This window comes from Spermophilus citellus (genome assembly GCF_964194105.1).
Source record: "Spermophilus citellus genome assembly, contig: SCAFFOLD_428, whole genome shotgun sequence".
Taxonomy (NCBI): domain Eukaryota; kingdom Metazoa; phylum Chordata; class Mammalia; order Rodentia; family Sciuridae; genus Spermophilus; species Spermophilus citellus.
This window is the reverse complement of record NW_027672941.1, coordinates 120,788-147,499: the sequence shown is the minus strand read 5'-3', so window position 1 is coordinate 147,499 and position 26,712 is coordinate 120,788. Positions and strand designations below refer to the sequence as shown.

Sequence of the window (26,712 nt, the reverse complement as noted above, 5' to 3'; positions counted from 1 at the left end):
TTGTGAAATAATGCAAGTTCCTTTTATAACTGTCTTTTTTTAAAAAAATAAACAGTTATCTACTTTAGGTACTGTATTTAGGCCTTCATGTAGATTTTTAAATTTAAAATCATTGAATATTTATTTTTATCAGAATTTTTATAATCTTGGGAGCCCTCCAAATAATATCAAATTAGAATCATGAAAAAAAATTCTTTTCACAATTCTTTGGAAACTTCCCTACTAAAACTATAATAAATTTGTATGTTTGAGGGAAAATATTAGATTGTATCATTCATTTGTAATTATATTTCTTTGTCATTTAGTAAATGCTCAACTTGCTGATTTATGAACCTCTCCTAACTGAAAGAACAAAGATAAATTGCAATTGCAGTTCTGTAACAAAGTTTGAATTATTTTCCTTCATGAGTAATATGAAATATTGAAGTATAATTGATGTTCATTAAAAGTCAATGTGGATTTTGTATGTACATAAATAGAAACTATTTTCTAAAAAGAGAAGAGTTTAAAACAAGTGGTTGTAGTGGATTATTTTTCCTAGCATAAATATATTCCATCAAATCTCTCTGGGCATTGATATTTTCTTAGAATATTTTATACAGATAGATGTCACTTATCATCACTGAAACAACATGGATGTTTTTTACATTCAAAATGTCTTAATGTGTGAAGTATCTTAAACTCCCTAGTATACCAGATTTTAAATAGAAGTATTTTCTTTTTCTTATAAATAAATAAGAGAATGGGAGTCACAGTTGATGCTATCTTTGGATTCTTAAAATTTACTGAAATATGTCAAAACATGTCAATGCTTAAGTTTTTTTATTCTAGAATGTTGATTTGTATGTTAAATATTATAGGTAACATTACTAATTGATATTTATAATTATATTTTTATTGAACATGATTTTGTTTGTGTGACAGAAGCCCATGTAATTCTAAACTATTTTAAGAGTAAAAGAGATCACTTTTCTATGTGATCATGATCATGTTTTGACAGGTTTTTGCTTTTATTTTAATGACATGTGTATTCACAAAGCATTCTTTAATACTTTTATTTTATTAATTTATTTTTTTGTGTGTGTTGCTAAGGATCAAACCCAGTGCCTCACACATGCTAGGCAAGTACTCTACCACTGAGCTACAACTGCAGCCCTCATAAAGCATTTTGAAAACTATCAGATAAACCTTTTAAAATGTATATTTAAGTGATCACAAAAATGATATATTTTTATCAAACAACTTCATCAGTTCCAGTGGTGGGTTCTTAGCCCATTGAAGATACTCAAAAATTGATATAAAAGAAAATGATAATTATACAGTGTAATTATTTCTATATTTGTCCACCATATTTTCTGCTTAGTAATTCCTTTTATTATATATATTTATAGAAATTTATTACATTGTTATATAATTTTCATTATTAGACATTTTATATTTCATAATTTGTGTATTTCAATGGCTCTGTTTCTTTTCATATTTACATGTCCATACAAATATTCCATTTATGTCAATCAATATAACCTAGTTTGAACAGAATATTATTATAGGAATACATTTGATTATCTGTCTTTTCCTAACCATGAAAAGCCCTTGCTCTGTCTTTTAACCCAGCATTCTAAAAATGAAGAGCAAATAGACAAGTTTTCTGAAGTTTGTATCTGCTCATGCAGAAAGTAAGCCATTAATATTACATATATTTAAACTAATCACAATTTATGAAATTATCTGTAAGTGAAACCATGTAGAATGACATTTGGTGCCTTTGATTTCTTGTGATTTGAAAGGGAGATGCTTTTCTCCAAAAGATTACAGAAGATTTGGTAGCAACTTTCCATTCCTCCAGTTTAAGTTGAAATTTCGTTAAGTGATAAACAGAAGGAGACTGAACCTTGAATAAGTAACTTTTATACATAATAATCTGAAACCAGAGATTTGAAACAATTACTTAGGTAATTCAAATTCAAAGCAATAGCTCATTTTTATAGATAATTCTATCATTATGCTCTCAAAGAGAACACATTGAATGATATATACACATTTATATTCTAAAATGAACAATGTACAAAACTTATCATCCATGACTTTGCCTATCTTCCTGAAGCTTACTGTTTTGACATGCTTCAGCACAACAAATTTTGTGATTGGTAGAATAAATAGAAATCCATTGAAAACAAGAAACATATATTAAGTCATAATTTGGTGAGTTAGGAATCTAGACAGGTTTTGCTGGGACTTCCCACTCAGAGGCACTCACAAGCTGCTGGCAGGGCATGTGCTGGGGGTGCATCATCACCATCAGCTACAAAAGGACCACTTTCCATGCTCACTCATGAGGCTCTTCTCTACCATCAGGTTCTTGATGGCTAACATCCAGAGACAGCATTCACATCTTCCACCTGAGAGTCCGCCTGGTCAGCTAAACAGGAGGCAGGCTCCAGGTTCCCTCAGAGACTAGAGAGACAAAACCAGAGAAATAAATGTCAGGTCTAATTTTAGGAATGACAACACTTTTCTTTTGATATATTCCGTTTTGAAACCCATCCTTAAGTCCAGACTACAATCAAAATGAGGGGATTCCAAAAGGATATAAAAACTTTCGTACAAGAAAAACTGGGGATCATTTTAGAGGTTGCCTACAACCACCAGCTATTAATAATTCCTTTGATTCTAAACTTAGAATTTTTCTCCTTTTTGTGCTTATGTCTGTCTACCATGTAGTCCTATTTTTTTTCCTTTTGCCACATCTCTTTTTCCATATTGTGAAAGTTTTATAATCATGTCTTCTCATTCATCTTAATGTGAGACTTAATAAATACATTCATTTGTTGAAATCGATTCTCTTGGCCATGTGCAAAGAAGTGTTGTATTATGAAATGTCATGACTGTATTGCGGTTGTACTTTAAATGAATTAAGGAAATTAATAAGTAAAATTTGCCCATGACATTATATTATTCCTCAAACTCACACAAAACTAATGCCTGCTGAGATTTAAATGGAAGGTGATAATCTTGAGCAAGGCATTTTTAGAGATGGAAAGGAACAAGAAGTGACAGGAGAATATGGAGCAAATTAATGTATGTCAAACCCAAACCATTAAATGTAACAAGGGAGCATATCCTCCTAGGTGCTGCTGTCCTCGACTTGTAGAATGTAGTGATTATTATTTCTCAGCACCTTCCATACGTTTTAATTTCCCTTGATGAACTAGGATTTATTGTTCTCATGAAGTTTTCTTAATAAATGCAATGAGATTAGTAACTGCATCAATTAATTAGTCAAGTACATATATAAATTTCCTGGTGTTCATTTAATTTGATCTTTAAAAGAGAATCAAATACACATTTAATGAGGTCTAATGTTCAGCAACTTTATTTGCTTTCAAATTCTTTTTTAAATGGAAATGTGTAAATGAGAATATTTTGTAATCGATACAAATGAGTGATATTCTGTTAGCAAAACACTTAACAGAAGTAGAATAAATGTAGGCCAGGAGGCTACAAATTATTTTTGTAAAAGTAATTTCTATATAAAGTTAGATCCTCCTAAAATTGCCTACAATATATTTTAAAAATAAACTAAAGTTTCAATGATATTATGTTTTCTTTTAATAAAATGCCTTATTTTGATTAAACAGTAAGCAACTTACTTTTAAAATTAATACACACAGCTTAAAATACTTTTATATTAAATATAACTGTAGCAAACTTTTATTTAGCTTTGTGTGTCAGAAAAATTTTAAGTGCTTTGCTAGTATTAATATGTATCTTCCTCAGTACAGTCTTTTGACATACTGTTATAATCCTCATTTTTCAAATATGAAAATTGAGGTACACATGAGTTATATAATTTACCCAAAGCTAAGATTGTGATCCTGTAACATTTGTCCCAAGATTTGTTATTGAAGTAGATGGCGATTTAATTAGCATAGTGCTGATGTTATCAACTCTGATTGAGAGCACCAGGAGAGGAGGAGCTTCGTTTGTTGTATTCTCGAATGTACATTCACATATGGGCTGAATAAGCACACACACATGTGACTGTGCATTAGCGTGCCATGAAATTCCCCAAACAACATGTCCTTAGAGAATTCTGGAAGCCTAGAGGATGATCCAGTTTATTGACATACCAGTCTTTACTGACGTGGTTTTATTAGTTTGCAGGTACTTATTTTGAACTATTTTAAAACTTCTGATAGCTGGAAGACTTCACATGTAAAGTCACCGCATTCATCTTATGGGAGAGCTACCTCTGAACAAAGTAGTCAGATGAGGAAGCTTTTTTTTTAACTACATGAAGCTCAGTCTAATACTGTTGTCACCATGTCTCATGAACTCAGTTTTTCAGATAAAATGAAATTTTGCTTGTAAAATGATATATTTATTGACCATTTATAATAAATCATTCTCAGTAGGAAAAGGCATTACATTGTTTAGAAAAGAGGACAAAGATTAAAGGCCCATCAAATAAACTTTAGAATGTACCAGAATGGTACAATTAGGAAAAACAGAATTTAATTTTCAAGTTCTGAAGTAATTCTCTGCTGGAAATTTAATTTTCAAGTTCTGAAGTAATTCTCTGCTGGAAAATTCTAATGCTTCTTCCTCAACATTTAAATAAAAATCTACTTCTTTTGCTCAATAGTAGATTTCTATGCCTCATATTGATATTAATAAAAATGTTAGGCATACACCACTTTTGTTTCTGTTTTTGTTTTTTCATTGCTGTTATCAGGCATTCATAAGATCTTGCTGTCCCCTAGTCATCTCAAAGAGGTTATACCAAGTCCTTGCATACACCTGTGCCTTGCAGCATGTCACAAAGGGCACCGAGGAGCCCAGAGAAGGGAGGAAATTTAGAGGCTTAAGTGTAAAAACATAGAGCAGAAGTTTAAAATAAGTGTGTGTGTGTTATCAGAAGTAAAGATTACTGTGCAATATGAATAATTGGAAGGATTTGTGAAGACATGATAATTTTGATTTTTATCATGCACTTAAAGAACCAAACTGAACCAAACTGACATAAAGCTGAAAATAGGTGTAACTGTAGAATTTAACTTACAATGGAGTTGATATTGGATAACAGAGAGATAAGACATGTATCTTGACTTTTTTTATGAGGGTCTAAATAAAGATAAATTTGTTTAGATGTGAGAGACAACAGAGAAACATTATAGGTTCTTTTAAGTTTGAAGCAGCATTTAAGGAGATCATTCTGGAAAGGTAATACATGATGGATAATAGCAGGTTTAAAAATGCAGAGCAATCTAGACAGTGAGCTTCTTCAGCCATTCATGGTCAATGTAATGAGAGTTTGAGGTTCCAGAAGTCATGTTATGTTGCCCACGTCCTGCGCAGGTGATGTGATCAGGGCCACTCAGCATGAATCAGGCTGGCAACGAAAAGACCACACAAACACAAAATAAATTTTGGGGGGGTCAGGGATGGCTCTGCAATCTCAGGGGTCAGCTCCTGTGCTGGAGGGCAAGAGGAGCAAGGGAGGCAAGAGAGCGAGTACACCCCAACTCCCCCTATTTATTGGGGAGAAGACATTTAATAGAATATTCCACCCAAATAAGGCAAGGGGTAGAGTTTCAAAGGGTGGAGTCTTGATTGGTGATGTCATATGATCAGTAGATTAATTGACATCTTGGCAAGTCACACCCATCTCAGAGGCTGTGTGGGATCACAGGCAGAGCAAGAGCAAAGGCACATTTTCATGCACAGCCTAATCAGAGCGCATCGCCAGACCAGTGCCCTCATAGGTTCAAATGTACATAGCTCACACACACAGCCCAGGGGTGGCTCATGACAATCTTAGTGTAAATAAAGAAGTGGAGCTGTATTTCCAAGGAATTCTGATATGGAAAAATAAGTCTTAAAATACAGGCTGTTCATGGTTGATTTTTTTATGGAATTCACTTGAGTGAGTTATAGGACTCCATGTTCAATTTGCATAACTATAGGAAGAATGGCTGGGCATAGTGACACATGCCTGGAATCCCACCTGCTTGGGAGGCTGAGGCTGGAGGGTCACAAGTTCAAGATCACTTTTGGTAAATTAGTGAAACCCTGTCTCAAAATGGAAAGTTTAAAAAGGCTGGGGATATAGCTCAGTGGTACAGCACCCCAGAGTTCAATCCATAATACTTAATAAAAAAACTAGAATAATGATATCAGGGATATAATAGCTCATTGTTTTTATATTAAGTCTATCTTTATACTACTGATGCTAGATTTTGAGCATCAGACCTGTCAATAAAAATTACAAAAGTTTCCCATGGGTGTCACTGTTTTCAACTATGAACTTATAATTTTCTCTAAAATCTGCTTCCCCTTAGATGACAGAAGTTACTGATGTATTTTTTTTTCATTCAGTATATTCATTAAATGATCAGATATTCCCATTATTCCTACATTTCATTTAAATGTCCACAGCAACTCTCAGTAGCACCACCCTGGGCCTTGATCAAAAGGGCACGGACAATGAAACCATACCCAAACCACATAAGGAATAAAGATTTCAAAAGTAAGGAGACAGAAGGTGAGTGGAAAGCTATGTCACCAAAAGAAAGGTGGATATGTTGTTCTGGGGAATTCTTAACTCTCACCCATTAGAACCATTATGCTTTGTTCCTAGGAAGTATTTTCTTAGTGGTTTTGTCAAGCAGCTCAAGAAGCTATGTGATCCTATTATTCCAGAAGATAGCACATCATATTTTCTATACCAGAATTGGATTTCTCAAATATAAGTGAAAATATCTTGGGAATTAGAGTAGGCTCTGCCTTTTTAACAAGTCCTACTTGAAGTCTTGATAGAATCAAAACATTGAGAAATCATGGGGGAAATTTTCAAAGCACAGAATCATTGTCAAAGATGCTGAAAGTACTGCACAAAGAAAAATATCCTCATGCTTAAAACACATCAGGAGTCAACATAGAGTATTGAGAAAGCATTGCTTATCCAAATCAGAGTTGAACTACTTTTCTGGATGACATTCTATAAGTTCTTTAATTTCTGCAAATTCTAGCTAAAGACATTTATGTCTTGGGCTTTCTCAAGTCTCTTACTTCTTATTAGTCAAAATTGTGTCCTCTACACTCCCTGCTGGGTTTTTTATACCCCACCTGTGAGTAGTTGGGGGGAAGGGGGATAGAGGGGTGTGGAATGAAAGGGAGATGCTCTCTGAATCACATCAGGTAAGGCCTAGTCACTCTGCAGCTTCTGTCTCAGCTACCTAAGCCATGGCCTCACCTAGGAGAGGCTCAGACAGCCAGTGGCATTAGCTATCCTGCCTATTCTGGTAGCCTTCTGTACTCAGACAAAAATGTTGGTCCATGATCTGAGAAGTGCCTAGCAAGACGTAGTGCATAAAGATTCATAAGCAAGGAAATTCTTTTGCTGTATTTTGCATGTATTTGTAAATTGTTAATTCTCATATAGGAATTCTTAGTAATTTTACAATAAGTGGCAGTACATATTTTACAATATTCATAAACCATAAAAACTAGCAAAACACAATTTTGTTATTGGCTCAGAAAATGTCAGTAGAACTGAATTAAGACCATTTACTATAAAATTTTAGCTTGAGGTCAATAGTAGAGTAGGCTATCAATTTATTTATATATTAAGAAAACTGACAAGTTATGTGCTTACTTACTTATGGAGTCAGTTTTTTTTCTACTTGCAATAATAGATGTAGAGTTTTCTTTTTACATGTATACAATAGGTAAAAGATGATTTAATCATCTATAATACTGTTCTATTTAATACTTGATAAAAAGTAATGAGTATGAAATAATATCTTAATATAATGAAACAATTATCATTTTAAACATAGCCATTGCAATATTTGAAATGTCGTAAGGAATGTACCTGTTTTTATTTTTGAAATTAGTAAAGCACTTTCACCTAAGTCATCTTGAATCCTATTCTCTGTATAAAATTTCAATCTGAAACTGACAATAATGCACATGGCAAATCTTATGTTGGGTTAGAGTGCCCCCAGCAGGTTGTTTCTTATGATTAATGATTTACCACAGTTGAATATTCAGATTGGTAAATGTGCTGGACATTTTTAATTTCCAAACTCTTTTCTACCTCCAGCTTGCCTTATTACAGCTTGCCTTCATTTTAAAAATGTTGTTATGGAATATGATTTAAAATGAGTGCCAAAAGTATGAGGTGGCTTCATGCGTTGACTGTTATGGGCAAACACCACATATGAGCTTTTCTTCTGTGCTAACAAAAATTAAAATAAATTACAGTTTTCTAGTAGCTTGCTCAATATATTCATATTTTAAAAAGGCAGTGACTGCTGGCTGCTTGGATCTGTTCCATCATAGTGTGACATGAGTTCCATCTCCAAGTATAATCAAATTCCTATCTTATGATCTATAAAAGGCTTATATTTTAAAGTTTAACTTCTCAGGAGAGTAATTCAATTTTAACAAATTTGGAAAAGCTAAGAGGATATAGGAGAGTTATAGAGAGGTTTTCAGGTTTTTAATAATTGGTTTATTTATCCTAGGAAAGAAAAAGCAATGTCTTTCTATTTTGAAGTACAGAAGGCTTGCTTTGGTTGAGGATAGACATAAAAATCTATAAGATAATGTAATTTGTGAGGATGCTATTTTTAGGAGACCTTGACAGTATTAATTATCTTGTAGAAAAAAGTCATTTTAGTATCTCAAAGTTTTTGTTCATCAATCTGTACATTGCTGCTAAAAATGGCTGTCCATATCACAAGGCTCTAGAATAATCAAATGACCCTATTTCCTACAAAGGGTAGGCAAGATGTAGCCAAGGACAACACTGCTTTAATTCTCTTAGAGAAAATGGCACTTCCATATTTATCAATGAATGAATGACTCAAATTAGAATACTACAGTGAAAGTGTATATACTGTAACTGTATACTGTAACTATACAGTTTACATATAAACATTTTGTTAGTTACAGTAAAGGAGGTTATTCTATTTGGCCTAAGAAAAACCCATATATTTTAAGTTCACCATTGTCAATTGCCAATTATTGAAACTGTTATAAACTTAATTACCTAGCAACAATTTTGTTTGTTTGTTTTTCATCTCAAAAAAGAAGGATCATATTTTTAAGTGCCTATTATGTAGATGAAGCATTTATTTATTAAGTTACTGAAAATGGACACAAATTTTACACTTACACAATTGTGTCTAGTTAAAGGTAAAGAAAAATAAGAGCCGTGCTATGTAAATAGTTTTTTAATCACAGTTGTCCACTAACTGTGCAATGTCAGGTGGATGTGATAAGCCAAATACACATCTTACAAAGTAGAAGAGGATGTAAGAAGAATCTGCATGTGTTTTCAAACAACACTTATTTAGTATATACTTTGTGTTACTTTGTATGACAGGAGGGTTATAGAAGTAGGCAAGGCTAACATCTCGGTTGAGACAACACTTATGTCTACATATTGTCCCCATTTTACAGATTAGCAATTGGAAGCTCAAGGAGGTTAGGTTTAATGTCCAAGGCCTTACAGGTAACTAGTTAGGATTCCATTCCAGGTAGGCTGGAGTTCACTATGTTATTTGTACTAGCTCACTTAGATACTGAAGTTGAACAAGTGTGTTTTAGAGACACTTGGATTCGGGGGATCCTGATATTCTTTATACACCATACAAGCCAGCTCAAGATAATTACCTAATTCTGAGGTTTTACTGTTCAACTGCATAATATCTGTTTATTTCAAATAGTGGTGCTGCTTTATTTTTTGTTCTAAGCGATGCCCCTACAAGTACATAGAATGTATTTTATGGTTCATTGTGTAATCTGATTTTGAGATTGTTTGCAGTGTGAAGGGCCAGTTGCTGCTCAAAATAGGTCTTAGATTCACCATCTGTGTGAAGTTTTTGTCTTCAAATCAGGTTTCATTGTTAATCACAAAGGTTTTCCCATAAATTCCTATCACTGCTTACTTCTGTAAATATTTCATGGTTTTCTTGGCTTGCTCTATTCAGTTACCCCAATGCAGCTAATGAGATGATTTATTCAACTCTGTTTCACTTTGATGTTTATTCTTTTTGGTATTGCCATAGTGCTTTGAATGCAGTAGTCCTCATACACATATATTAAAACAAAGTGTTTCATTCATAGAACTTATGGTTTTATAATTATCATTCTCTTATTAGTGATCAATGATATTCTAAAATACTCTAGCATTTTACATAAACATCTGTCATCTATTTATCAGTTCATATTTTAAAAATATTGGTATAAAATTTTACCAATATTAGAATGCTTTTTAGTAGTACTTTAAATGACATTTACTATTTTTTTAGTTACATTTGCTTGTATGAAAATATGCCTTTCTGTGTCTGTTTACAACCCAATTTACCTTTCTTGTTTGCTCACCATAATTTGAGTAACATCATTTTTATTTTTGAATTGAAATGATACTCCTTGATAAATATTATACTCTTGGTTAGTCATAAATCACAGTATTAGTAACTTTTAGTTAACTTGAAAAGCCTATAATGACTTCTTTATAGGCGATTGTGAATTGTTTCAGTTTAATTCTTCTTAGTAGTTAATGTGCTAGTACAATGAGTTCATTGGAATCATAGCTCATAATTCACTCTGTATGGCTGAGGAAAAAAATCATTCATTTTCAGTTAATCCATTTATTTTCAATTAATCCATTTCAGTTAAAAAAATATTCATTTTCAGTTAATCCAGCTTTTTTTCTTTCTTTCTTGTTAGATGTATAGGAGCAAACTCTTTTTTTTGTAAATTCTGTATATCTACTAACTTAACTCTGATACTGATTAATTTATTCTTTTAAGTTCTATTTTGGAAATTACTGTAGTAAATTAATGGCTTTATCCCTATACTAGATACTTTTTCTAAGGAATCTCTTTTACTGAGGATCAAACCTAGGAGTGCTGTATCCATCAGCAATTTCATATCTGGCAAAGTTGCCCAATTGGTCGTGTATTTTTTAAAAAAATTTGTACCAGAGATTAAATCCTAGGGCACTTAACCACCAAGACACATCCTGAGCCCATTTTTTGTTAGTTTGGTTGTGGTTGTTTTTGTTGTTATTATTATTATTATTATTATTACAACAACAACAATATTCTAGGCACTTAAACCAGTGTTGCAAAATCACTAAGCCACATCCTTAAGTCTTTTTATGTTTCATTTTGAGATAGGGACTTACAATATTTTTTTTAAAGAGAGAGTGAGAGAGGGGAGAGAGAGAGAGAGAGAGAGAGAGAGAGAGAGAGAGAGAATTTTTAATATTTATTTTTTTTAGTTCTCGGCGGACACAACATCTTTGTTGGTATGTGGTGCTGAGGATTGAACCCGGGCCGCACGCATCCCAGGCGAGCACGCTACCGCTTGAGCCACATCCCCAGCCCCAAGGGACAAAAATTTAGTGAGGCCCTCAGCAACTTGCGAGACCCTGTCTCTAAATATAAAAAGGGTCCAGCAGCCCTGGGGTTCAGTCCCTGATACAGGGAAAAAACAAAACCCCAAGTCGGGAACCTTCAGCCCAGTTAAGCACTGTGCCTTTTCTCTCTGCCCTGGGGACTTGGGGCTGTGCCTGGGGCCACCGCCAACCTGCCTCAGAGCAGAGCAAATGGAGCCCAGGGTCAGACAGCATGTGGGTGTGTGTGGGGAGGGGGTAGACTGGGGCTCAGGCCCCGCCTTCATCCACCCCCACCCCGCCCCAGTCCTGTCTGCAGCAGACTTCTGGTAGCTGGTGAAGAAAGTAAGGCCCAGGGCAGTAGGAGGCCAGGAGGCAGTTGGGAGGCCAAGCTCCGGGCTCTGCCTACCACAAGCCCCTGCCTGCACACCTACTGCAGGCATAGCCTTCCTGGGTGGCTCCCCCTGGGGCACCTCTCCATGCTCTGCTTGTGGTCCTGATGCGGGTTGCGCAGGAGCTGGGAGTGTGGCCACGCCCAGGGGTCGGGAGTGGGCGGGGCGTGGGCGGAGTAGGGACCGCGCTCTGCCTGTGCGTTCGCGAGGGGGCGCTGCAGCCTTGAGGTGGCTGGCCTCCGTCGTTGCGCAGTGGTGGCGGAGCCCCGGAGAATAGCGAGGAGGGGACAGCACGTCTCTGCTGCTGGTCGCCTGAGGCCCAGATGACCAGGCGGACATCCCCACCTAGTCCCGCTTGCAGCTCGGCCCCTCTAGGGAGGGCGGGGCTATCCCCCGCTTGGTGGCCAGCGCTGCCGCTGGGGGACCCCAGGCCTCTGTGGTCCTGGCCGGTGGCGCTGGGCTCGGGGCAGCCGCGAGGCCGCTGGTTTGCAGGGACGGTGGCCAGGGGACAGGTCACCTCAGGGGTCTCCCCGGTCGCCTGGAGGAACATACTGTAGTCGGGCGGGGTGCGCGGGAGCCCCAGGACCCTGGCAGCTTGTCGCCACCGCGTCCTGAGTGCGACAAGCTCCCGCTTAGGGTGAAGAATGCAGGCGGCCGGCAGCCAGAGATGCCCCTTGGCGCCCAAGCGCGGGTGCCGTGGGTGTGGGATTCACCCCTGCGGTGGAGACCTCTGCAACAGGTTCGGGTACCGAGGACTGAACACAGGGGTGCTGGCCACCATGCCACTTCCCAGCCCTTTTCAATTTTTAAGACAGGGTCTCACTAAGTTTGGAGGCTGGCCTCGAATTTGCTATCCTCCAGCCTCAGCCTCCACCTTGGGTTGACAGGCGCCCTGCGGGGATCTGGAGTTCACCAATGGCTGGGGCAATGGGGAAAGGGGTTCACAAGGGACAAGGGTGGTGGCTGAGTCTCGCTCAGGCAGGGGTGGGGTCGGGAAGCCTGCCTGGTTTTCACTGCACTCCCGCCCCCGCCCCTGCTGAAGTCCCTTGGGCCCTTGGATGAGCTCTGCACGGGTGCCGAGCTCTAGGGGTCCCCCTGCATGTCCCCATGCCCACAGCAGCCCACGTCTCCTGAGTCCCACACAGGTCCCGCAACGTTTCTCCCCATAGCCACCAGTGTTCCCACGAATCACGCGATGCTGATGGCGCCAATCTGCCCTCTGGCAGTGTGCCCATGAAGGCCGCGATGGCAGGTGATGCAGCAGACAATTGGCAGGGGCCCATGGGCCCATCTTATCATGCTGGCCCAGCCGCTGCCGCTCATGGATCTCGCGGGGCAGGGAACGGGGTCAATGCAGTTGGGCACAGTGACAGCTGCACCCATCGTCCAGCCATGCAGCTGCCCATTAATAACCGCCTGCCATGGTGATGAGGGCGACAGAGGCCCCACCGGCGGCCTCCTGCACCCTGCTGAACACCCGCAGTCCTCCAAGTGGGAGGTTTTAGTTTGGTCCCCTGGGTAGGGGACAAGGCACGGTGCTGACTGATGGGTGAGTGGGGAGAAGGATGCCCTCTGCCCTCCGTCCCAGGCTCTGCTTCCCCAAGCCTGGGACAGAGGGAGGCCCCTGCTTCCTCCCCTTGGTGCAGCCCTAGGGCAGCAGCCCAGGGTCTTTCTCCCAGTGGGGACACTGGGTGGAGCCAGTGACTTCCCCTGGTCTGATCCTAGGCTCTGGGGTCCTCCTCAGGCCTCTGGTTCTTATCCCCCAAATGGAGATTTTTCTTCTAAGCCCAGCGTCTGGGAGGGGAGGGTGGAGCTGGCCAGCAGTAGTCCCCTTATTGCCAGACTGCCAGGTCCTCTTCCTGGAGGGACCCGGATTGGGGGCTCCTCTCAATCCAGGCTGCTTGGGTGGCTGATCACACATAACCTCCCAGGTCCATGGGATATGGTCACACACCTCCAGTGATAGGAGACAGAGGCCTATCTTACAGATGGGGAAACTGAGGCTCAATAACAGAAAGGAGCTGGGCTAGATTGCAAATACCTTTTATCCCAGCATTTTGGGAGGCTGAGGCGGGAGAATTGAAAGTTGAAGGCCAGCCTCAGCAACTTAGAGAGGCCCTGAGCAACTCAGTGACACCCTGGCTCTAAATAAAATATAAACATGGCTGGGGACGGGGATCAGTGGGTAAGGGACCCTGGTGCCAAAAAAAAGCCCTTCCTATTCTGGGTTCCCACACCCACAGGGGCCCCTGAGAGTGGGCTGGAAGCTGGGATTGATGGGCCACCCAATCCCGTGCTGGGAGGCACCCAAGAGCCTGGGCCCAGCTGTGACCGCCTTAACCACTTTATGGGACCAGCCCCCCTTCACCTAAACATCACAACCACTTTTCAGGCTCAAGCTGAAATGGCACAAAAAATGGGGGTGCTATCATGGCCGATAGATGCAGTGTCAGAGCAATAAGATGTGACAAATCCCCTGCTCCCCCCCGGGCTGTCTCGTGCTGGTAGTGGATAGAGACACTGCCAGCCTTGGGCCATGGGTCACTCATCAAAACTCCCTCTGGGAGATGAATGTCATGAGGCCCAGCGGCCACCCCAACTGCCCACCCAGGGCCATCTCTGCTCAGAGCCAGCGGGCCACCTCCCTGACCCCTGAGGAGCAGGAATGAGAAGACCCCTCTTGTCACAAGAGCATCTCTGTCCCAACCCACAGCTGGGGCCTGCTGTCCCTGCGGCCTCTGGCCTGTTCCTGGGAAAGGTTGGGGCCTGGGTCAGAGGACGAGTGGGGTGAAACCTGCCCTTAGAGGTCAGATCTGAAGACTGCAACCTCCAAATACCCAGGACACTAGTGAGGCCAGTTCCACGCACCAAGGGAGGTGGTGCGGCCCAGGGCACTCTGGGCTCTCACAGCCAGTTGGCTTCCATCTTTTTACAGGGGTATCAGGGATTGAACCCAGGGTCACTCTACCCTGAGCCCCATCCCCAGGGTCTCGCTGAGTTGCTTAGGGCCTGGCTAAATTGTTGAGGCTGGCCTCCAATTGCAATCCTCCTGCCTCAGCCTCCGGAGCTTCTGGGATGACAGGCCGGCCCCACTGCAATGGCTTCTTGGAACTTTTTACAACCATGTGAGGCCCTGGGTTCGAAGCACAGGGCCACAAGGGGGGAACTTAGAATTTTAGAACAGTTTTAGATTTGCAGAGCAGTGTGACGGTGGCAGTGTATTCCTGTGTGTTACCCATCATCCTTTGTATTTGGCACCCAATCACCAACTGCACCCACTGCCTTCCATTTTACCTGATGCCCCTTTTTCTGTCCTAAAATCCCAGCCGGGGACCTTGGTGTCCCATCTCTAGAGGCTTCTCTAGGCTGTGACCTTTTCTTCAATGGCCCTTGTCCTTGGTGACCTCAACAGTTTGGGGGAGGACTGGTCAGGTGCTCTGCTCATGTCCCTCAGCTGAGCTCATGGCCTGACCGGGACCCTGGGTGTGGGGAGTCCACAGTACCCTTGTGTCCGCAGAGGCGCTTGCTGTGGACACGTCCAGTTGGCATTGACAACCACCTCCTGGCTGGACCAAGGGGATGCTTCAGACCCACATGTCCCTCCTCTCCTGTCCACCTGTGGAGGGTGGCATCATGGGCTCGGCTTCCTAGGCTGCACATTTACCTCATTAACTTGGAACCCACAGGTGACCGAGCCCAGCCCCCTGTGTTGACCAAGTTCCTCTGATGTCAGTGTGACTCGCGTCACTGCACACTGGGTGACAACCCAGAACGACTCTCTCTGGTTGCTGAGACTGGTCCAGCTGGGCCGTTGAGAGCCTTCTGTTGGCTCCTGGCCCCTTCTGTGTATTCCCATCACTGACCATCTCAGGGTTAGAGAACCACTGAGTGAGTGGGAGGGGGCAGCCCCTGCAGTTGGCCATTCCAGAAGGTTCCTTCCCAATAGGCGGAGCACAGGGTGCATGAGCACACAGAGGCATCCCCCACATGGGCAAGACCTAAGCTGCTGGGATGTGGGGACATGGGACCGAGTGGACAAGGAGATTGTGGGCAGAGGTGGAGGTAAAGCTCAGGATTCACCCTGGCCCCCACTGTCCCCTGCGACAAGTGAGCTTGTGCCAGGGCCTGACCTGAGAGAAATCCCAACAGCACACAGTGGGGGGACACGGAGGCACCCTTCTGAGGACAGTGCCCAGAACCCACACCTTTGGCCTCGAGCCCAAGCCATGTTGGAAGTAATATATATAACAATAGTAGATAATTAAGATATGGTCAGCTGGGTATGGTCCCGCACACCTGTCATCCAGTGGCTTGGGAGGCTGAGGCAGGAGGATCGCAGGTTGGAGGCCAGCCTCTGCAACTCAGCAAGTCCCTGAGCAACTCAGTGAGACCCTGTATCTGAATAAAAATTTCCTTGGGTTTAATCCCAGTTATTCCCTGCCCCCCAAAAAAAAGAAAAGTTTAAAAGAGGGAGAGGTAGGGAGGGAGGGAGGGAGATTGAGGGGAGGGGGAGGGGAGGAGGAAAGAGAGGGGGGTCGTTATTTAAAAACACCTTAGGGGAGGGAAGGATTCCCACCAAAGCAATTCCAAAAGTTATAATTTAAAACAAACAAACAAAAAAAAGCTCTTCAGACAGAACTATCCCACACTGGAAAGCTCACAGGAGAGGGGAGGCCCGGCCCAGGTTGTGCACACTGCCTTCGTGGGGACGCAGTCTCCATGGAGTGCCCCCCCGGGTCCCTTCATGGACTTGTCCTGCTGTTTCATCCAGGATCTTGTCCGAGGATTTGGCGTCATGAGCAGCTCGCCGGTCTCCTCCATGGGCTCTTGCTCAATGCTGTCCTTCCTGGTGATCTTGGCCAACAGGTTGGGTGGCGTCAGCAGCTTCACCAAGGACCTGCAGTGGACAGCTGGGCCAGGAGTCCAGCCGGGCCCAGAGGGAGTCCCCCCCAGGTCCACGGGCAGCAGGACTCTGCCAGCTGGGCCCCCTCCAGGCTCTGGTTGGTTGTTGTGGACCTAGAAAAGGACAGAGCTTCCATGACTGGGAACATCACAGTCACAACCCCATCAGGGAGGCCACCAGTGTGACATAACTTCTGGTCTTCACATTTTCACCCTAGTCTAGAAATTCCTCAAGCCGGGCACAGTGGCTTCCCAAGGGCTCTGGAGGCTGAGGCAGGGGGATGGAAAGTTGGAGGCCAGCCTCAGCAACTTATCAAGGTCCTGAGCAACTCAGAGAGATCCTATCTCTAAATAAAATGCAAAAGAGGGCTGGGGACGGGGCTCAGTGGTAGGGCGCCTGCCTAGCACTTGTGAGGCCCTGGATTTACTCCTCAGCCCCATGTCAAAATAAATCAACAAATTCAAGGCCCCTTGCATCTCCAGCTCAGAGAGGTTAAAAGTCAGTGAAGCCACCACCCAGCCAAGGCGGCTTGCAGCTGTAGGCTCAGCTGGACCCCAGGGACACGTGGGGGGCAAGGAAATGGGTCACAGGGCTTCGTGGACTGTCGGGGACACCCTTCCTTGTCTGGAGAGCCCACTGTCCTTATGCATCTGGACAGGAGATAGGGGCCAAGGTAGGGGCTGGGCTGGCAAGACTCCCATGGAGCGCAGGCTCTGGTTCTGTCCATCTCCTGTCCCAGAGGACAGTGGCAGAGTTAGTGACCTCCTCCAGAGGTAGTGTCAGCTGCAGGACAAGGGGGATGTCCCTCATCAATCTAAGTTTCACAAGCCACCTCAGACGCTCAGCAGTCTAAGCCACCGTGTCCTGGGACTTGTCACTCCTGGAAGCACAGAGACAGCCTGAGCCCTAGGAAGCCTCCACCTGGGCCCAGGAGGCCACACCTCACCTCAGAGTGGTCTTGGTGCCGATCTCCCCCAGGTGGGTGAGCGCCTCCTCACTGATGTGGATCCACTCCATCTGAGCTCAGAACTTAATGATCCTTCAGAGGAGAAAAAACATGATTCACAGTGACCGGGCCCCAGGCACAGTGCCACATGCTTGTCATCTCAGCTCAGCAGGCTGAGGCAGGAGGATAGCAAGGTGGAGGCCAGCCTCTGCAACTTAGCGAGGCCCTGAGCAACTAAGTGAGCTGTCTCTAAATAAAATAGAAAAATGGCTGGAGAGGGGGCTCAGGAGTTAAGTAACCCTGGGTTCAATCCCTGGTTCCAAAAAAAGTGACAGGGCCCAAATGACACCTTTATACAGTGCTTTAAAATGACACTGTACAGCATCTCGTGCTGCTGGACTGGGGAGCAGGAGCCTGGCTGCACCCTCCAGGGGACCCGGGCCAGCTGCACGGCCAGTGTCCTGCTCACTGACTAAAGAGTACGTAGTGTCCCCCTCTGTCCCTGAACCCTGGCCCCCGAGGCTCCAGCCTCCCTCCGCAGCCTGGGACCGAGAGGAGCCATTTTTATTTGCAAGGTGAACATGATGGTCCAATAAATTAGAAGGTGTCTCCAGAATCTGGCAGCCTGCACAGCATCAGCAGGGCCGTGTCATCTGTCACAGTGATACCTGTTGCCAGTCCCATGGGCACTGGGTGATAAAGGCCGGGGGATGAAGTGGCAGGTGGTGTGCTCGGGATCACCTGGGCCTGGCCTCGTCCACCAAGGGGATTGTTCACTCTGGAAGCTCTGTAAACAAGGTCTCAAGGATCCCTGGCTTCAATTAAAGCCATCAAAACATTCCAGGGGTGGAGGCACAGGGACCAGGGACACCCAGTCTTCCCTGCAGCTTTCGCGAGAGGTGCTGGGACAGTCGTGTCCAAGCCCGCCCACCAGCTGTCCAGAGGGACAGAGCCAGGGATCCAGGGAGGCCGGGCATGCTGGGGCCTGCAAACAGAAGAGGCCCTGCAAGACCAGCAGGGTGGGGTCCAGGTGACCAGGCCAGCGTGCATCCCAGGAAGCGACCCCCTATGCAGGCCACCACTGCTGCAAGTTGCCCCAGCAAAGCCCTTCAGCTGGGCTCAGAGAACAGGCCTGTCATCCCAGCACTTGGGAGGCCAGGACAGGTGGTCCACGAGTTCAAAGCCAGCCTCAGCAGAAGTGAGGCCCTGAGTAGCTCAGTGAGACACTGTCTCTGAATCAAAGGGAGAACAGGGCTGGGGACAGGCTCCGAGTTGAAGGCCTTGGTTCAGTACCTGGTTGTTGTCAGGTTCCTGTTTTTTAATCTCTCCTTCAAACTTAACCAAAGGGGGTTAAAGGTGAGAACAGGCAAGACCCAGGGGAACAGAGGCTCTGGGACACTAGACAATGTCCCCATAACCAACCCACCCTGCAGTTGAGGGTACAGAGCCTTTGGGTAACAGGAGCTGCCCAGAATGGTTAAGGGCCGGAAGTGAAGGCGGGAGGAGACCGTGGCAGGGGCGCACCTGCTTCATCTCCTGCGGGGGAGCAGAGCATGGTGCAGAGGATCATCCCGCAGTCCAGCAGGTCCAGGGGGATCCTGTGGGGAGACGGGATGTCCTCAGTGCCCCTGTGAAGGCCAAGAGGAGTCCTGTCCCCTACGCTTGTCTGAGACAAGACACTGGACACTGGGAACTGGAAAGGGGGCACTGACAGCCACAGAGAGCTAGGGGGTGACCAAGGAAAGCAGAGCCAGGGACAGGTAATAAAATGACCCTCAGGTGGCTCCAGAGAACCCCTATTTTTTTTTATGTTTGGTGCTGGGATGCTCCACCATGTAGCCCCAGATTCAGCCCTTTTTAATTTTTGTTTAGAGACAGGATCTCGCTGGCCTGCTTAGGGCCTTGCTGAGGCTGGCCTCCAACTCGTGATATTCCTGCCTCAGCCTCCTCAGCCTCCTCAGCCTCTGGAATTACAGGTGTGTGCCACTTCTCCTGGATGGACAATGATATCTTAAATATGAGGCCAAAAACACAAAATAAAAAGCAGATACACTGCAATTCTTTGTTTTTTTATACGTTTATGTGATGCTGGATGTGGAAACCAGGGCCTTGAGCATGCTGGGAAAGCACTCTACCAGTGAGCCACATACACCTCCAGCACAATCAACTGAAGCTTTAAATCAAAATTCAAAACTCATTTATGTCAAAGACCCTGTTCAAACACTGAAAAGACTACTCAAAGAATAAAAAATACGAATCACACATGTGGAAAAGGTCTAGTATCCACAATATATAAAGAGCTCTTACAATTCAATAATAAAAAGATAACATGGGCTGGGGATGTGGCTCAAGCGGTAGCACGCTCACCTGGCATGCGTGCGGCCCGGGTTCAATTCTCAGCACCACATACAAACAAAGATGTTGTGTCCGCCAATAACTAAAAAATAAATATTAAAAAATTCTCACTCTCTCTCTCAATTCTCTCTCTCTCACTCTCTCTTTAAAAAAAAAAGATAACATAATAAAAAAAGGCCAAGGATACAAACAGAGATTTCTACAAAGATACACAAATAGCCAATCAAACACAGAAAATGCAGTCTCACTGGCCCTTGGCAAATGCAAATCAAGTGAGAGGCCACCGCACACCCACCAGGACATCTACAGTGGACAGTAACAGATGTCAAGTGGCACATGGAAAAACCAAGACCCTCAGACATTCCTGGTAGGAGTGTGGCAATAAAGCCATCTTACTGGCAGTACCTTGGAAGGTCAGAGGTGCCGTGTGACACAGCAGCTCCACCCCTCCACACAGATCCAAAAGAAAGAAACTGCAGTCCCCACACTTCTGCGGCAGTGTCACTCCCACAGCCAAACCCCCTGACGGGCTGGGGCTGATATGTGCACAGATCCATGAGCTGGTGAAGGCCCCATGCAGTGGGCACTCCTCAGCCACGGGGGATTCAAGGGCCTGGAGGACAGGGCTGAAGCCTGTCAGTCACATCCCACACACAGCCACAGATGGCTAAGGGACAGAAAGCAGCCTCCCACTGCCTGAGGTCGGGGTGATGGATGGGAGGCAGCAGCATAAGGGCTGTGGATGGCTGACAGGGTGGGGGTTGCAGTGTTCTAAAACCGACTGTGGTGGCAGCCTTGCAATTTTGTGGACATACTAAGAACTGCTTGAGTTTTCCAGGGTATAGGAGCTGCATCTCCAGAGGGTTGTTCAAAGCCCCACCTGGGACCAGGCCACAGGCTCCCACTGGGACCAGACCACACCACTGCCTATGGCCTGGCACTTATGGCCTGGAGCTAGCCTGGCACAGGAGGCACTGGGCTCCCTCCTTAGCCCCACACAGAAGAAAACGAGGAGGCCAAGGCCACAATCCAGACTCACCACCTAAGACTTAAAAAGACTGGATGCTGCACAGGTCAACGCCTGTCATCTCAGCAGCTTGGGAGGCTGAGGCAGGAGGATCGTAGCTGAAGGCCAGCCTCAGCAAAAGCAAGGTGCTAAATAAGCAGCTCAGTGAGTCTCTGTCTCTAAATGCATTGGGAGGGGGTTGGGCCTTGAAGCCAGGTGCTGCTGGGGTGGACACTTGCTGGCTCTGGCCTGGGCAGGTCCCCGAGACAGGACAGCCCCACGGGGCTCCCAGCAAGTCAACATGTCCCACTGCCCCCAAGGGCCCACATGCAAAGCCAGGAGAAGAAGCCCTCAGCCAACACTGTACCTTCTCCTCCTGTCCCTCATGAGCCCTGGGGTCAGAGGTTGGTCTGTGGGGCAGGGAGCGGGAAGGTCCCCTTGGGAGCAGCCTGTGGGCAGCAGGTCAGAAGTCACCCACAGTGTGCCCATGTCCCAGATACTCCTCAGCCCCCACCCCAACCTCATCTTGCCCAGAGCCCCGGCTCCTGGCCCAGTCCAGCCTTGGTCACAGCCCAGCCTGCCTCTGGGCCACACGCTCCCTGGACACTAGGTCACAGCCCCTGCTCCTGGGCTTGGGGGGCAGGGCCACATCCCTCAGTGCTGCTCAACCATGTCCCCGGGACTAGGCACCAGAGTCCTGTTCTGGAGACCACGGGGCTCCAACCCCACAGGCAGGTTCTCGGGTCAGAGCCACCTTCCCATGGAGCTTTCTCTGGGGCTCAGGGTGGACAGAGCAGCACCATCTGTAGACACATGCTGGCCAGGCCAGGGACCCTGGGAGGGGGCTGTGAGCAGGGCTCCCCAGCAGGGGGTGCCATGTATCCATGTGGAGCCCTCGGCCAGCCAGGCAGGACCCAGATACGGGACCCAGCGAGGGGATCCAGTAAGGGGACCCAGCAAGGGGACTCCTACAGTATCAGGTGGTGGCTGCAGGGCCCCTGGCCCCCAATGCCACTCAGGGTGCCCTGAGCTCCCCCAGCAGCTGGCCAGACTGACACCAGCTGCCCCCAAGCTGCAGGAGGCACTTTTGCCCTGATCTTGTTCAGTCATGTCAGGGGACTTGGGGGGACCACACAATGCTGCCCATGAGCCTGGGTCATTCACTCAGATCCCAAGGACAAGGGAGCTGCAAGTGGCAGGGACCCATGGGTGGCCTGGTGCTGTGGTCCCCTAGCTCCTGAGATGGGGCTTCTCCATCGAGAGCCACTGAATTTCCCACTGTCTGTCACTCAGCAGCCAGTCTGGGCAAATGGGGGGGTCACTTCTGGCTCTAGCCGTCCTGAGATACTTGGACCACATGGTCCTTTTCTAATTCCTACACAGCATGCATTCTCGGGGACTCGTCCCCATGGCCCTCGGCTGCTGGGGTGGAAGACGCCCTCCTGCCACCTGCGCTGAGCAGGCCCAGGCCCAGCTCCTGTTGAACCAGGAAGACAGAAAACTGGAGGGCGCCACCTGCCCACTGCAGCCGCTGGGCCTCAGGGGAGGCGGGAGGCCACCAGCACAGGGGCCCAGGGAGGAATGTCCCCCAGCTGTGGCACAGATAGCAGGGCCACAGTGCTAAAGATGTGTCCAAGACATTCTGCACCAGATCCCCTGTCCCCACGGCCCGGAGCAGCTGTACTCAAAGGCAGGCTGAGGCCAGGCAGGGGCCAGAGGCCCCGCTGTGTCTCCAGGAAAGTCTTACTGTCCTTACTGGTTTTGTTCCTGGAGAGACCTGTGTTCTCCTCAGTGTTTAGAGTAGCCCAACTCCCAGTAGCCAAGCTACAGAAGCAGCCTAAGTGCCCCAGAGCAGATGGATGGATAAAGAAAGTGTGGTCCCTATACACAGTGGAATATTACTCAGCCACAAAGAAGAATGGAATGATGGCATTTGAAGGTCAATGGATGGAGCTGTAGAGCATCGTGCTGAGTAAGTAAGACAATTCCAAAAACCAAAGGCTGAGTGTCCTCTCTGACATGTAGATCCTGACTCACAATAGGGGAGAAGAGAAGAGAATTTCATTGAATGAGATAACAGGAAGGGAGGGGAGGGACTGGGAGAGACAGGGGAATGAATGGACCTCACTTTCCCATGTCCACATAGGAAACACACCTGCTGGCCAGGCCAGGGACCCTGGCAACAACCAGGGACACTCCACAGCAGGGCCAGCCACAGGAATGAAAATCACATCCCGTGTAAGTGACATTGTAGGATACACGCTGCTGTCACAGGGAGCTAAGAAGAACAAATTCACAGACAAACCTGTGTTCCCACCTATGACAAGGGACAAGGTGCGATGTCATTCAGCATCCTCATTAAAGTTGAAGTGGAATGTCATACTAGGGGGGCTGTTGTTACAAGGGATCTTCAAAGATAAATTTTCAGATTATTTTTTACATGTCTTCTTCTAGTCTTGTTCTTTTCCTTCATTTACCAACAGAAGAAATTGAGGGCAAAAATGAACTATTTGGGGTGGGGCCAATAATTTTCCATCTTCATTTCAACTGTATTAGATTATAAGACCTACACATCTTTTTGCTACTCATCTTTATAAATAGAAGCAAAAGGAAAAAAAAGATAAATAACTGCACAAACTCACAACAAAAAATGACAATGAGACAGGACACGTGCAGCGCTTATAATTGTCAAGTGATCTGAGAAATTCCTGCAAAGCAACAGGAGAAGATAGCACATCTCCCCCCGCCCACCACACTCACACCAAGAGTAACAATGTAGAGAAGAGAGAACTCAAGGGCTAACAAGCACATGAATAGATGTTCAAACTCATTAGTAATGAAAGAAATGCGAATTAAAACAATGAGGCAATATGCTACACTTCTTAGATCAAGGAAAGTTAGAACGCTGAAGAATCCCTGAGTCACGGACAGGAGGGACATAGGAACACACTGTGGATGGAGGTGGAGAATGTCCCTCTGTTCCAAAGGAATCGGGATGTGCTTTGTTAAGTGCATGTATATCCCATGACCCCACACTTCCACCTCCGAGCACATACTCAAGGAAATTCTCATGCAAGGGCAGGAGGTGATGAATACAGTGGTGACCTCTGAAGCACAGCTGTGGGGGAGGGAGCTTGAGGGGGCCTGCATGTCCACCGGTGGGGGAGTCCACAGTGCAGTTGGGGAGCATGTGTCATGGACACACAACAAACTTCAGAAGCAGCGTGCAGCGGCTGTCATTGTGACTTCTCTGATCACCATTCTCTCTGGACTGTGAGCTCTTCAGGACAGGATCCAAGCGGGTTCATCCTCGAATCTGAGTCACAATACACCATTTCTACCCCATAGTAAGCATATATTAAGTATTTAATAAATGAATTAAAGTGTATTCAATAAAACTCTTAAGATGCAAAACCAATTAGTATATTGGTCTGAGAACACAATTTTCACTTCTGTGTGAAACAACAGTGGACAGTTACACAATAATGGTGGCAATTTAACATTTTATTTTCCTTTTATTTATTTTTTCCAGTTTGGACTTAAGAGTACTGGAGAAAACAGAGTAATTGCTGATAGTTCAGAAATACTTAGTATGTCACAAAACTAGGAGAGATGGCTGAACCTCTAAAATAGAACACAAATGCTAGAAAAATCTAGTAGAGACTATTGTGGATAGCCTCAGATCAAATCACATTTCTAAGGAAAAAAAATGTGTTGCATGTTCAATGGATGAAGCATCAAATATGAAAAGACAGCTCAATGGTTTTGCATCATGATTTTTTTTTTAAAAAAAGAATTGGCTAGCCACATTTATGTATGATGTCTAGAATCCACTAAGAGCAGCTCTAATAGAAATGTCAGATGAAACTACTTCACTATTTGCCTTTAAGAGTGTTGTGCTGAATTTTAAAGACACTTAGATATTTAGCATTTAAAAACTATGGTGACATGGTCACATGATTTCTCCCAGAGGAAATTGCAAGGAGAGGGGAAAAGGGCAGAAGGAGACTCTGTCTGGCAGTGAAGGCAGAAAGTCAGTGTTCAGCCCAAAACCCCTGCCCCAGAGGCTTTCCACCATTCACAACAAATCAACTGTCCACACAGTTATCAGGAAAATGTCTTCCTACAATTCTGATATTTTCAGTCAAGGCTGTGTTCTCTTGGATGAATGCTTCAGAGAAAAGACAGGAGCAGATGTGGAAGACGTAATAATTTATTAGGAACGAGTAGAGCTTGTGCTTTTCTCAGGGCAATCACATGTCCTAACACCAAATCTCATGGGAACATCAACAGGCCTCTAAACAATTCGGTTTTCATGAAGTAAGAATGGAAGATGCAGAAAGCAGGTATTTATGATTTTGTACTCTAACATTTTATACCCATTCTATTTGGCTAATGGAACAGGAACATATTTTACCCATCTAGAAAAGAATGGGGTTAAAATTCTTACTCTTATTTCTTTTTGATAAATATATGATAGGAAAGTAATCCCAACAAACCATTCAGCTGGGAAAAGAAAGACAACTATATTTCTTTGTGGCAAGAACTAGAATGATCACGATAACACTATGACTTCAACCTAGGCTTCCATTGGTTTTTGAATGACAAAGAAAAAAAAGGAATCATTTTTAACATGATGATCTAAAAAATAAAATGAGAAATTATTGAAATCCATAAATGAAACAAATAAGTTTTGCTAAACCAAATAACAATACACAGATCTTTCACTGTAAAAATACCATCTAGTCCTGTATAACTTGTTTGACATTATTTGGCACCCAGAAAATCTGTGTCTAAAGAATGAGCTGGGTGCAGTGGCACATGCCTGTAATCCCAGTGGCTCAGGAGGCTGAGATAGGAGGATCACAAAGCCAGCCTCAGCAACTTAGCAAGGCCCTAATCAACTCAGTGAGACCCTATCTCTAAATAAAATATAAAAAGGGTTGGGGATGTGGCTCAATAGTTGAGCACCTCTGGGTTTCATCCCCAGCACCAAAAAAAAAAGACAGACTAGTGCTTTCTGGACTCAAGACCAACTGAGCTCTAGACTAAATTAAGAGGTCACTGTAAGGCCAAGCCAGAGGGCTGCCTTTGTCCTTGCACATAACACTGGCTGTAATTCCAGAAGGTAACACCATAAGATGATCACCATAACCTACTTCTGTTTCAGAAGCATTACCCCCCAAAATTTCCTCCTACTTTTTCTCACCCTGGGTCCTAAAAAAGGGAAGCTATCGCCACATTTATTGTACAGGATCATAGTAGGACTCCTCTTTTCTCACAGGGACCTCCTAGAGGGGTCCTCCTGTTCTGATGGAGCCTTGGTCTCCTTCCTGGTCCACTCAGAAGGGGATGGCTACACTGTACCTTTCTTCCTAGTCTCAGGTGTGTCTCCCTAATTCAGACTCTCTTGATCTCTCTCAAAGGAAACTAACTCATCCAGCAAATAGCTATTGGCTACCTCCTATGTGCAAAGCATTATACTAGATGCAGGGGTCACAAAAGAGAACTAAATACGTGGAAATTTTTGTCATTGTAGAATGGTATTCTAGTAAGAGGAATTTGAATCAGACAATGATGTAGCTAGTATTGAAAGAACCAAGTGCTATGGAGAAAACTGAGCAGGAAGGAGGATGGGGAACATTGGCAACAGGATGACCTGAGCAGGTCTCACTGAGGGCCAGGGTTCCTGGACAG

At 44.8% G+C, this 26,712-nt stretch overlaps 1 protein-coding gene across 1 annotated transcript in view; it reads right to left on the bottom strand.

Annotated features, from left to right (window-relative positions):
• Nucleotides 1-16,443: 16,443 nt before the first annotated feature.
• LOC308640342 (A disintegrin and metalloproteinase with thrombospondin motifs 9-like) overlaps nt 16,444-26,712 on the bottom strand; it is a gene marked incomplete at both ends in the record, with an annotated part of 126,750 nt that continues 116,481 nt past the window's right edge. Inside the window, 3 exon segments of the mRNA XM_081312286.1 lie at nt 16,444-16,821; nt 18,035-18,279; nt 19,179-19,347. Of these exon segments, the coding sequence (XP_081168412.1) occupies nt 16,444-16,821; nt 18,035-18,279; nt 19,179-19,347 (792 nt within the window).